General features: G+C 47.6%; 1 protein-coding gene across 5 annotated transcripts in view; it reads left to right on the forward strand.

Annotated features, from left to right (window-relative positions):
* Nucleotides 1-7,603, forward strand: part of CHN1 (chimerin 1) — a 197,423-nt gene extending 189,820 nt beyond the window's left edge. For all 5 annotated transcript variants that reach the window (XM_055307689.1, XM_055307691.1, XM_055307690.1 and 2 more), the window contains 2 exons: nucleotides 5,504-5,609; nucleotides 6,814-7,603. In XM_055307689.1, the coding sequence (XP_055163664.1) occupies nucleotides 5,504-5,609; nucleotides 6,814-6,985 (278 nt within the window). In that variant the 3' untranslated portion in view covers nucleotides 6,986-7,603. The remainder of the gene's footprint in view (nucleotides 1-5,503; nucleotides 5,610-6,813) is intronic.
* The last annotated feature ends 5,595 nt before the right edge of the window (nucleotides 7,604-13,198 follow it).

Raw genomic sequence — 13,198 nt, forward strand, 5'->3', positions numbered from 1 at the left:
TTAGGATACATACAGTATCAATGTTTATTGTACATGTTTGCTATTGATCTAATTGTTTAGGGAACATTGCATCCTTGTCCGTGTGGCTTCTAGTAGTAGAATCTCCTTCATTCTTTGGACCCACAGATACAGCCTTTCTCTCATCTTTATAGGCAGATAAAGGAGACAAGAGAAGTTTGGAGTCATAGAGCACATACTAGGTACCAGGAATCATGTTAGGCACTTTACAGCCACAATATCATTTTAGTTTAGTTTTATACCCAATGTGGGGCTCAAAGTCATGACCCTGAGATCAAGAGTTGCACACTCTGGGATGCCTGGGTGGCTCAGTGGTTGGGCATCTGCCTTCAGCTAGGGCATGATCCTGAAGACCTGGGATCGAGTCCCACATTGGGCTCCCTGCATGGAGCCTGCTTCTCCCTCTGCCTCTGTCTCTGCCCCTCTCTCTGTGTGTCTCTTATGAATAAATAAGTCTTTAGAAAAAAAAAGTCGCACACTCTTCTGAGTGAGTTAGCCAGGCACCCGCCAGGGTATCATTTTAGGAAGGATGTGTTATAGGGTATAAGTGAATTGTCCGAGGTCTGATCACTAGGAGTAGGTGGCCCTGGCATTCGGACCCACATCTGTCTGATGTCACAGCCCTCGCTCTCTCCACTCAGCCCACTGTCTGGCTTCCCCTGTGGAACAGGAACAGAAGATTACCCAGAGAGGGAGGCAGGAAGGCAGGAACCCCTCCCAAATGATGGTCAGGGTTAGCTGGCCTTTCCTTTCCTTTACTTTTTTAAGATTTTATTTACTTAGAGAGAGAGAGAGAGAGAGAGAGATCACAAGCAGGGGGCAGAGGCAGTCTCCAGGGAGCAGGGAGCCCGATGCGGGACTCGATCCCAGGACCCCAGGATCATGACCTGAGCTGAAGGCAGATGCTTAGCCCCTGAGCCACACTGGCGCCCTAGAGCTGGCCCTTCCTGACGCAGGCCCTCTTGAACCTTTTTATCACTCAGCCCCTAGGAAACATGGGCCCTGTCCTATAGGTCTCAGGTTTCTCTGGCATTTTTAGCATTTCTTGCCAACAAAAACTCGGGAGCTCACATTACAGCTCTCTCCGGCAGAGGCTGTCCGAGCTCTGCTGTCGCAGCCTCCCCCGGACAACCTGCAGCTGGAAGCTAGAGTGGCTGCAGGAAACGATAAAGGGACACAAGGGTGGTGGAGGCCAGGGCGCCCCATCTGAGGGCTTGAAGATCTTCAGGATCCCCTGGAACCAGCTGGAAGCCTCGCACTACAAAGCCCTTTACCCCTCACTGCCTCTCCCCACCAGCTAAGACCCTGCTGCCCATGGTACAGAGGCCCGGGGACAGGTGCGCCTCGCAGCCTGCTCAGGATGCCAGCGTTCAGGGACACTTCCTGGCCATGGCGGAAATGGCACCACGGGGACTCTGGCCAAGAACCTAAGAGCTCTGTTCCCAGAAGATCGTAGGAAATATGACTCAGTCAGTGTGTAACCTTGAGGGAGTCAGGTACTCTCAGAACTAAAACCCAGGGCTCTTTGTCCCACGCTACTTAAAACATCCTGAAGGGAAACCTGGGGTGAGAAGTTGCAGAGTCCCCCTCAGCTCTGCCACTCACCCCGTCTGCTTGGCTGAGTCACCCTTCTTACCTTTGACCTCCCTAAAAGAACCAACGGGACATACTTTAAAAAGAGCTTTTAACTAGATGTTGATGCAGGTTCTTATTTCCTGCCACGTTTCCAAATCCTTGCAGACCTTCCTCAGGTGCCACGTCGTCCTCTTTGTTCCACTCAGCCCCCAAGCCACCTTTCTCCTCTGTGTTCCTGTCACTCCTCGCCTGGACCTCTTCCCTTCCGGCTGGTAGGCTGTATTCAGGTCTTGTCTTCCTGACACACTGATCCGTTTGGAGCAGGGGTTCTCTCGTGCATGATTATTTTCCCATAGCACCTGTGACAGTCACTCATTCACGTAATAGGTGCTGAGTATGTGTTGAATGAGTAAACATAACTTTACATTGAGAACCCCAGAACCTTCGAGTTTTTAGATTTTCTAAAGGGCCATGTTAACAAGACTCCCTTGTGCATCACATTCTTTCTAAAATACCTGGTAACTGTAAGATCACTGCTTCTCTCGGCACGTGGCTGCTGGCGGACAGATGTGACGGCCATAAAGCCCAACGTGTGCACAACAGAAATCCGCCCACTCTCAACTCCCTCCTGTTGGCAGTGGTCCTAATATCGCCCTCATCCACTCGCAGGCCTTTCACGTATTTGAAATGACTGATGCTGGTTGTTATCTCTAAATACATTCCATTTTGTCTTTGTCTTAAGTTATGCTGTGGTCTTCTCAGGGCAAAGGATTTGTGTCCTCTGAAAAAAAGTCATTGGTACTACTACTTTAAGTAGGGGAAAAGAAAGAAAAAGAAAATTCCAGGGAAGAACCTCTGTCAATTTGATGTCAGTATATTCAAATGCAGTTTATCATATGTCCCCAAATTTAGATCTCCAGTCTGGACCTCTCCCTAGGCAGCAGATTAATCATTTGCATGTCTGAAGGATATCTCCAACAGAACCCTAAGCTTCCCCACAAAACCTCTCCCACCCATAATCTTTTTTTTAAATTTTTATTTATTTATGATAGTCACAGAGAGAGAGAGAGAGAGGCAGAGACATAGGCAGAGGGAGAAGCAGGCTCCATGCACCGGGAGCCCGACGTGGGATTCGATTCTGGGTCTCCAAGATCACGCCAAAGGCAGGCGCCAAACCGCTGCGCCACCCAGGGATCCCTCCCACCCATAATCTTAACGGAGGCTCCATCCTCCCAGGTGCCTAAACCCAAAACTTAGCTCAGTCTTGATTCTTCTCCTTCTCATACAACCCTCACCTGGAAATCCCATGGATGTTCCCTTTAAAATATACCCAGAACCCAGCAACTTATCACCTTCACTGTCACCACCTGGTCTAAGCTAGAGTCATTCCTCACCTGGAATTTTTTTTTTTTTTTTTAAACTTCAGAGCAAGAGAGCGTGCGTGAGCGTGGAGGGCAGGGCAGAAGGAGAGGGGAGGCTCTCAGGCAGACTCCCGCTGCACACAGAGCCATCTCGGGGCTCAGTCCCACGACCCTGAGACCATGACCTGAGCCAAGACCAAGAGTCAGACGTTTAACCAGCTGAGACCCCCTGTCGCCCCCCCCCCCCATCTAGATTTTTGTAATAGTTACTAGAATGGTCTCTTCTTACTCTGGCCTTGCCGTGGCCCGTTTCCCACACGCAGACAGTGGAGGTCTGTCCCAGCCATTCGCACTTCTCCTGGTAAATGCTGGGCCCCAGGACAGCCTCCAGCACCTGACACGACAGTGTCCTGTTACCTTACCGACCGCACTCCCCTCCACTCCCTCTTGCTCACCCAGCGCGCTCCCAGGTGGCTTTCCGCCCCCACCCTCGCCCTCGGACGTTACAGGCCTGCTGGGCCCTCGGACCTGCTCAGCTGCTCCCCTGCCCAGGCCCCCAGGTCTCTGCGTGCTTCCTTCCCCCACGGCCACGCCGCCGGGTCTTCACTCAAGACCTTCTCTCCCACGGAGGTCCCTCCGACCACCCCATTTAAAATTACACACACCCCTCACTCACAGCGTTCCTCACCCGTGAGGAATGTTCCTCACCTGTTTTTCCCCGTAGCGCTGGCCTCAGTCTAATCTAGCATAACCTGGAAGCTACGTGCTGTTTGGTTATCATCAGTCACCACCACCTCCACCCCCCCCCACCCCTGCCAGAGAGAAAATAAGCTGCGGGCAGGGAATTTTGTTTATCTGCTAGCCCACCAACACTGTTCTCCTTAATTTCACACCATCTCAAGATTCTCCTTGCAAAAGATTATAAATGTGAAAATTAAAAGGAGATTAGGTTACTCTTTTTTCATTTTCCAAAACAGTATAGTGTCAAATTAATTAGTCCTACAGTAAAAACTAGAAGCAAATACTAAGTAATCTTTTTCTGTAGTAAATGGAATTTTCTTAATTCTAGAAGTTAAATGATTGAATTTCAGCATCCAGATGGTATTGCTGTTATGAATTGACGTTCTTTAAAGACCTGAAGCTTCAAAGACCATGCCTCAATTATCATGGCAAATAACACTTTATTACTGAGAGACGAACCAGGAACCCTGGGTAGGCTTTGGGCAGAAATTCTAAAATGGCCAAACTTTCTTTGAATTAAAAAGCTTCACTCTTTACATTCTGACATTTATCACATCTGCGCTGCCAGTGCCTTGAACTTTTCACGTTCGTTTTTATATCTGTTGTAACTGGACTCCAGTGCACTGCCGTTGAGTCGGTTTGTCTTAGACGTTAGAAAACTCGGATTCTTAGTCTGTGTTGAATGCTACCTTGGTGCTCCAGGCTGCTATCCTAATTACGACTCAGCACTTCGGGGTCCTCTGCAGTTGCCCTGCAGGCTAACGTTAAAGGCACCCCATCTTCCTGACATGGGAGTAGAAGCAGGAATGTGCTAGGGTGCTGTTTTTGAGAGCACAGGCGTCCAAAGATGTCTGTTGTTTCTGATTATGGAAATAATGGAACTAAATGTAATCTGTGACCTCAAGAGTGTGCTGGGTTTTTGGCCAACACAGCAGAACTAAAGTGAAGATGATTCCCTTTGAAGTTTACACCTTTGGAAGAGCCACAGTTATTTCAGGGATCCTGCTGTCACCCCAAACATTTAGAATCGCCTTCAGAGCGTCATTGCGTTCTCCAGAATGTCCTAAGTAGTAGAATATTTTTGTGCTGTGAGGGTAGATTTGACTTTTTTATATAACAAAAAAGATTTTTTTTTTCAAAAAAGGAAATTAAAATGAAGGAAGTAATGGGGCACCTGGGTGGCTCAGTGCTTGACGTCTGCCTTCAGCTCAGGGCATGATCCCGGGATCAAGTTCCCCATTGGGCTCCCTGCACAGAGCCTGCTTCTCCCTCTGCCTGGGTCTCTGCCTCTCTCTATCTTAAAAAAAAATAAAGAAGTAAATATTGGATGATACCTTTCTTAGTTTAAAAAAGAAAATAGCATGAATATCAATTAAGACTTTGGCAGGGGTTACCAGGGGCATAGCTTGTGTGCGGTCGCTGGGCTACGGTGTTCAGAATATTCTGAACAAATTAATGTCCCTTAGGTGTGTCTGTAACGTTGTAAGGTGACCTCATTTGAACGTCCCAGTGTCATCTGCGCGTACCTGTGTCTGATTTCTCTATGGCAGCATCCCACCTGACCAGTGGCAGGTCCCACGGTCACCGGCCTCGGAGGCACTCACTCGAGTGGACAAGTGGGCGCTGCCCCCAGAAGTCCTCTGAAGGCTGCGGCCTCGGAAGCGTGACCCTCGGTCCTTCAGAGGATTTCCGAGGAGGCCGTGGGCAAGGCCCCGCCCGAGGGTCTCCTGAGGCCGCAAACAGACGGGAACTGGGGAGCCGGGCGGAGGGTTAAGGGTCTCCCCCCGGGGTTCACCTTGCTGTTTTAGAAATTCTGGATCCTGACGAGCAGTTGGAAACCCTTCACGAGGCACTGAAGCTGCTGCCCCCCGCTCACTGCGAGACGCTGCGGTACCTCATGGCGCACCTCAAGAGGCAAGTCACCGGCCCCGGCTGACGCTGGCTCGGAGCCGTGTTAAGAACCAAACGAGACCAGCAGGTGAAAGGGCGGGCAGGTCTGGGGTGAATAGATAGAGGCCCAGGTGAGGAGCGGCGCTCAGGCCGGCCGCCCGCTGCCGGCGCCGCCGCTGCTGAGGCCCGGGGGGCGCCCGCCCGCTGGTGCTGGTTCTGGGGGGCGGGGGGACCCCGGGGAGGGGGTGTCGCTGTGGGGACCGCGCCACACGTGGTGACGGGACTTCAGGTTCTCGCACTGATGTCGCCAGCGCTGAAAACTGCTATTAAAAGAAAAAAAAATGGAGCAAAATAAAGGGCAAAGGGAGGAATAGAAAATAAAATATTTGGGCTCCTTCTGGTTTAAGGGCCTAAATAGATGGATGCTGGTGGACGTCGGCTCCCCGCCCGGCCACGCCTGCTCCCTCTACCGTCGAGGCGGCTGAAATTACGTGACCGAGTTTTAGCGGTTTTCGAGTTTCAAAATGTAAAGCCAATGAGAATCAAAAAAGACAGACCTTGACATCCGTTTCGTATGCCTCTCGGCAAGAGTTACTCAGAAATGAACATTTAAGGAGGCGCCTTACCATTTCCGCGTCCTCCCTCCTTTCAAAGCCGCGAGCCGAAGCTTGTGTTTGACGTGCTCGCACCCTGGCCCCGCGCCGCGCCTCCCTCCCCCGATTCTCAAACTGTTCAGCTCACAGAAAGCCAGGGAGCAGGACCGCCGGTGTGGAAGGAGGCTGATGGGTAAGCAGGACCACGCAGCCACTTGTCCACTGCGTGCACAGGCCCACGCAGCCCGCCAAGGAGCTCGGCCTTGAGCCTCTGATCACCAGAAGTTCGACGTATTAATACAATTTACTTTAAAGCTAAGACGGGGGGCAGCCCCAGTGGCCCAGCGGTTTAGCGCCGCCTTCGGCCCAGGGTGTGATCCTGGGGTCCCGGGATCGAGTCCCATGTCGGGCTCCCTGCGTGGAGCCTGCTTCTCCCTCTGCCTGGGTCTCTGCCTTTCTCTCTGGGTCTCATGAATAAATAAAATCTTTAAAAAAAAATGCTAAGAGGGGGACGGAGAAGTCACTTAGGCGGGGGTTGCCAAGTGGACAGGAACCTTGATCGGGAACCTGGCTCTGCTTTCGTGCAGAACCCCGGGGCTCACACGGAGGCGTGCTCCTTTGCTTCTGTTTTTCAGAGTGACCCTCCACGAGAAGGAGAACCTTATGAACGCAGAGAACCTCGGCATCGTGTTCGGCCCGACCCTTATGAGATCTCCAGAGCTGGACGCGATGGCCGCGTTGAACGATATACGATACCAGAGACTGGTGGTGGAGCTGCTTATCAAAAATGAAGACATTTTATTTTAAATTTTAGTTTGCCGGAAAAAAAAAGTGTTTTACAGATGAAGGAATGTTTTATAGTAATTTAATTGGCTCTTATAGCTGAATTCTTTCTTGGTTAGAAGTGTGGGCAGATAGCCAGATTAAAATGAAGGAACTTTCCATTGTCTTAGTAGCACCGCTCAGCTGTCCTTGTAAAACAGTGAACACATGCTCTCCAGTTCTAGTAACCCTGGGTGTTTATCATGGTAAGAGAAACTCAAGCTATTGCATGATTAGCCTCCTCTTTGGCAAGGGAACCCCACACAAAGAAGACAACAAGCCTGCACCGCCTCTTTTTCCCGGGTAGTCTGTGGTTGTAATTCAGCATGTTTCACAGAGTAAATCTGTCGTGACTTCGCTTTTGGGTTCTGTGTCATTGGTTTCTGACGCTTCTATAAACATGCACACAAGTGGATGAAACGGCACCTCTGGCTGCTGCATTGCCATAGACTATAACATAATGCCTACTTTTCTCAAATGCTTTATTTCTAGTTTCTCTTAGTTCTGCTCTAACCTAGTCCTTTCTTTCCAGCAAAAGCAAAATGTGTTTTCAGATTTGTTACTTTAGTAAATTATCCACCAATAAAAAAGTACAATGCGGAATGTTTTCTGTTATTATTGGTTTTTAGTCGCAGTTTTGTGTTTTTATCTGGCATGCATTTATTAATGTATTAACTTTGGCTTTTAGAAACCAAATATATTGACAGCTTTCTTTTCCCCCTCATGATTGAGAATAGTTAGGAAAATGTGTTTTGCCATTTATTTAATACTAAAGTTTTGTGTTAAGCCCCTAAAATAATTTAAAACTGCTTAGAATTAAAATATCCATTCATTGGATTTTTCTTCTTGTGTACTCTAGGAGAAAGGTAGACCATTTTCTCAACTTTTGGTGGGGGGCTGGAGGGCAGGCAGACAAGAGTTCCTTCTCAAGCATTCTGAAGAAGACAGCTATAAAGAGACTTCTTAAACGTTTGATTGGCTGGAAATGCTGACTGTCTGCTGGGAGAGGGGTCAGTTTGCCTGTACATCTAGCTGCCAGGAAACCTGCAGTGGGTCTGATTTGTGCTATCACTAGCCCCCCCATGTGCCTTTGCACTAATGACCTTGAGGGTCAAATGAGCATCCTTCCAGAACTAAAGCTCTATCCTGCTTTAAAATGTAAAAAAAAAAAAAAAAAAAAGGCGGGGGGGGGGGGTGGAAACGCCTGGGTGGCTTAGCAATTGAGCGTCTGCCTTTGGCTTAGGGCATGATCCTGGGGTCCCAGGTTCAAGTCCCGTGTTGGGCTCCCTGCATGGAGCCTGCTTCTCCCTCTGTGTGTCTGCCTCTCTCTCTCTGTGTGTCTCTCATGAATGAATACATAAAATATTTTTTAAAAAATAAGATAAAAAATAAAAAGTAAAAAAAAAAAGACATTTTTGCATTTTTGCCACGTCACTCCCTGATACTATGAAGACTATCTCAGAGGGAATGGTAACTGACAGAAATGAGGAGCTGTTCCTATGTTTGCCCCTGGGCTAGAGTAGGAAGTTGGTAGTCTAAGTACTAATGTATGTGTTTGAAACCTCACAGCTGCCTTCTCAGCCACAGTCGCTCATGGAAAATGTCATCACCCTGAACATCGGATACACAGAGGGAATAAGAGGGAATGGAGATTTGTTTTGAATAACATAGAAACTGCCTTTAAAACGGAGGCCACAAAAAGGCCTGCTTAAGTCAATGCTCTTGACTCATGAATTACGTTTGCCAGAGAAATCTGATCACAGAAATCTGTCCCGGGTTAGGTAAGGCTACAGAAGCTACGTGTTCATGGCTAATGGTCATTTTATACGAAGTCTTTTTAAAGGAGAAATTCAGTTGTCAAGAAATATGCTTTATTAGAATATAATCATCCTTTTCCTACAAGGAACAGATATGGTTGACTTTTAAGTAGTTACTTTTTTTTTAAGAGCAAATTTATTGTTCTGATTTACTGAAACTTAAAATATTCCATAAAATTACTCAGGAAAATCCAGGTAGCAGAAATATGTCCACTGTGCCTTCCATCAAGAGGTCTCAAGTTATAAAAGGCCACAAAGTTCAGCAGCCCGGGTGCCTTAGCGGTTTGGTGCTGCCTTCGGCCCAGGGCGTGATCCTGGGGACCCGGGATCGAGTCCCACGTCGGGCTCCCTGCATGGAGCCTGCTTCTCCCTCGGCCTGTGTCTCTGCCTCTCTCGCTTTCTCTCATGAATAAATAAATAAAATCTTAAAAAATAAAAGGCCACAGAATTGTATGTATATAATTTGTGGTATATAAGTTATATGATTACAAGTTATAAAATTACATAACATAAATACACGCTCTCTGCTACTGAAGTCACGTCTGTCTTCCACAAGCGCAGGAGCTAGCGCTGAGGTAACCTGAGCCTTCCCGCAGCAGGACTGTGTAGGTGATCAGGGTTAAGTGGGCCTATTCCTGTGAGATTCCACATCACCTGACGAATCGGTCCCGTCTCGGTGTTAGACCGAAGCCGCCTATCAGGCCTGCACCCAAAGGGAGCGTCTGGGGTGCGCGTGCAGGGGATGGGCCGTGCCCAGGAGCCGAGCAGCCACTTCCTAGACCGAGAGGTCAGCCTGGAGCAGGAGCCGTGCCCGGCCACAGCAGATAGTAGGCGGGTGCGCAGGTGGACCTCCAAGTCCCCAGACAAGGTCATGGTTTACCAGGCCCGTGAACAAGCACATAGCTGGCTGGGTTTTTATTGTTATTTTTTTTAAAGATTTTTTATTTATCTATTCATGAGAGACAGAGAGAGAGGCAGAGACCCAGGCAGAGGGAGAAGCAGGCTTCCTGTGGGGAGCCCAATGCAGGACTCGATCCTGGGACTCCAGGATCAGGCCCTGGAAGGAAGGCGGCGCCAAACCACGGGGCTGCCCTGGGTAGGGTTTTAAAGACGCGGATGTGCAGCTCATCCCCTCAGGACGCATAGAATAACATGCGCAGATTCCACCTACAGCTCCGTCCTCCCTGAGCATCGGGGGACCGCTGGGTGACACTCCTTGAAATGAAGAAGTAATCCCCCGTTGGCTCAGGAGGCTCGTAATAATTACCAGGAGCTTTAACCCGTGGCTTTCTGTGACGAATGGGAGATTCCTTAAATCATGACCCTCTATGATGAGGCACCAGTTTCTGAGGGCTCCCCCCGCAGGAGTGAGGGAGCGGCCAATAAATCGCCCGCAGATTGGGCAGCACTGGACATTCTCTGCCCCGAGTGTCAGGTCCATTTCTTCTCCGTTTTCTCTATACAGGTTTAAAGAAATTATTGAGAACTCACTCTCCCTTCTCTATGTTTTCTGTTAGTTTTTAATGCCGGTTAGTCATACCAGCTGGCCAGGGGAAGGGATTCTTCACCGAATTGAGATTTAAAATGTTTGTAAGTGGAAGAACGGATGTTTATCAAAATGTTTCTGGTTACTTGATGAGCTCAAATGGAATGCCTCCGAATAAATTAGGCTCAGGGATCCAACGCTATTCATTTTCAACAAAATATTTTAGAGTTTATAGCCCCAACGCTCATTAGGTATTATTGGTAACTCCACTTAAAGAGCAAAAAGGAGGGTTTTTGTTTTTTTAATGCACGTTGGACAAACAGGATACCCAAAACTCTTGTCCCACTTGGAGGTTTTACTCGTCGGGAGGATAACTTCTTATAGAACTCTCTTGGCCTCTTTAGGACCTGACCTGATTTGCCTCTGTGCAGTACTCACACCGGTCTATTAGTGTTAAGTGAGCGGCACTTCCTTTTATGAGCTGAAGTAATAGTGATCTTCATATACATCATTATCCCACATCACACCCCCACTGAATGTCGGGGTGGTTTTGACCTTTGATTGGCTCACACTATGGTGGAAAAGTAGGAGAAGGCAACGAAGCAAGAGCATTGTCAGGGCTCTGGCAGCTGCTTGGATTTTTAGAGATCTAGTGTTTATTTGCACACTTTCTCCAAACGCAGCCCAGGCCTGCCTCCCCTGGTCTATCCGGACTCCCCCGCGTTCCACGCCCACTTCCCGCCTGCTCCCAGCGGGCCAGGCACTGTGCTAGGCCTGGGAACGAGACCGGTTTCAGTTCTCAAGACATGTAACTGGTCGGTGTGGCCTAGTCAAAACTCGGGTTTTGTCCTTTTTCTCACCGAGTATCGGATTTCCTCTGGGCCTCAGCAGTAGAGGTCAACGGAAAGCTACAACAAGACAGCAGGGATGCAGCTGCCTTTCTTGGGGGAAAGTGTGAGTTCACAAGCCACGCTCTTACAATTCCACTGATACTTTCAAGTTGACTGTAAACATTCACTTGACCAATAAGAAAAGAAAATATGAAAAGGACTTCACACATTCTCAGCATGAGCTTATTTGGAAGCATTAAGGGCATAATGTCTTGGCTGCCTGCCCCTGCAGGCGAGGGTGTTTTGGGGAATGGGACAACAGAGCGTGAAGGAGCCCCCTCAGGTCCCCTGCCAGGGGCCCACTCGCCCGTGACTTCCCTGCATCCCAAGTCCAGGCAGCGCTGCTAGCAGTCCTTTGCAGCCAGGTGCATTTATTTTGGCCAATTCTGTGCCTAGTTGGTGGTGGTCATTCTGGAACAAGAGATGGTCTCAGGCTGACAGCTCAGAGCCACCATTCATCTAAAACAGGCTGACAGGGGTGCCTGGGTGCTCCACGGTTGAGTGCCTGCCTGCGGCTCAGGGCGTGATCCCAGGTCCTGGGATCGAGCCCCTCATCAGGCTCCTGCATGGAGCCTGCTTCTTCCTCTGCCTGTGTCTCTGCCTCTCTCTGTGTGTCTCATGAATAAATAGATAAAATCTTAAAAAAAAAAAAAAAAGACAGGTTGACCATCTTCACATTTACTGAATCGTAGTGAAGGGAAAAACTGAAGTTCTTTTCCCTTGGTTCCGATCGGGTCAAGGAATTAGGTCATAGCACGTACACCAAATCCTATGTAAGACCAACTGGCAAAAAAAAAAAAAAAAAAAAAAAGACCAACTGGCAATCTTATTAATAAAGGTTATGTTAGTACTTTTATCATAGTTCCAAACATTTGTTTCAACACATTCTCCTACCTTCTTAAAGTAACAAGGGCCTCTCAGCAAATGCTTAAAATTTTTTTCAAATAAAGTTATAGCATTAGTCCTGCATCTCACACAAGGATCTCACATCAATTGACATTTCACATATTAGAATAAAAAAAAAAAAAACAAGGAAAAGTTAAGCTAAAAATTATGATTTACTCACTACCATATAAGTGGAAGGAAAAACCCTGATTTAGGAGTCACATTTCTCTGCTGACTAGCTATTTTAATAACCTTTCAGTTGTAATATATTTCATAATGGCAACATTTTCCTTTTTTGTTTATCCCACTCAATAGCACTAAACAACACAAAGTAGTGTAAGTTCCATGTTGCTGACCTAGTTTTTGGAGCTCTCATGAACACCTGGAAGTGTTGGGGTTTTACTGTTGTTCATGTACAATCACAATCAGTATTGGAGCAGGTGACATCAGCAGGTGAAGCTACAAATCCTAGGGTTGTCTTTTCTAGTTCTGAAACAACTACTTAGCTGCCCATGTCACTATGGTAACACAAAAGGCAGAGGAGGTAATGTTTTAAGATTAAAATGATTCACTGAAGGAAATTAGCAAAAAGGATCTTCTAGAGGTAGAATGTTGTACACTTGGTATGTTCTAAAAACAAGTCTTTTTGGTTTTCATTGTGTCAATCTTAGACCAATGAGTTTCCTTCGATATTGTCTATAAGGACAACTTGAGCCCAAGGCAAGGTTTGTCTGTGCCAAAACCAACCAACCAACCAAGGCTTAGGCTGATTATTTGGATGCCTCTTCCTATGACTGGACATTTTCCGAAGACAGTTTTTATCTTTGCCAAAGAAAATTCATCATACTGAGCAATACTTACTGTTTCTTTTTAAGAACCATACCCAAACTGTGAGAAAGGAGAGGATTCAGGCACACAAAGGTTAAGTTCAAGTACATCAGCTCTCGGTCTCCAGATTCTAGAAACACTGGGGCCTCAAAATGTGGCGGAAGGGGGAGTAAAAATGTAGAGCTCTGGAATGCATTCGAATTAAGTAGTTATCGTCTTAAAATAGGCTGTTATAAGTAGAAGTTGTTTTATGTAAGCCTCAGGGTAAGGACGAAGCAAAAAACCTATAGTA

Source organism: Nyctereutes procyonoides, unplaced genomic scaffold, assembly GCF_905146905.1.
Source record: "Nyctereutes procyonoides isolate TBG_1078 unplaced genomic scaffold, NYPRO_anot_genome, whole genome shotgun sequence".
Taxonomy (NCBI): Eukaryota; Metazoa; Chordata; class Mammalia; order Carnivora; family Canidae; genus Nyctereutes; species Nyctereutes procyonoides.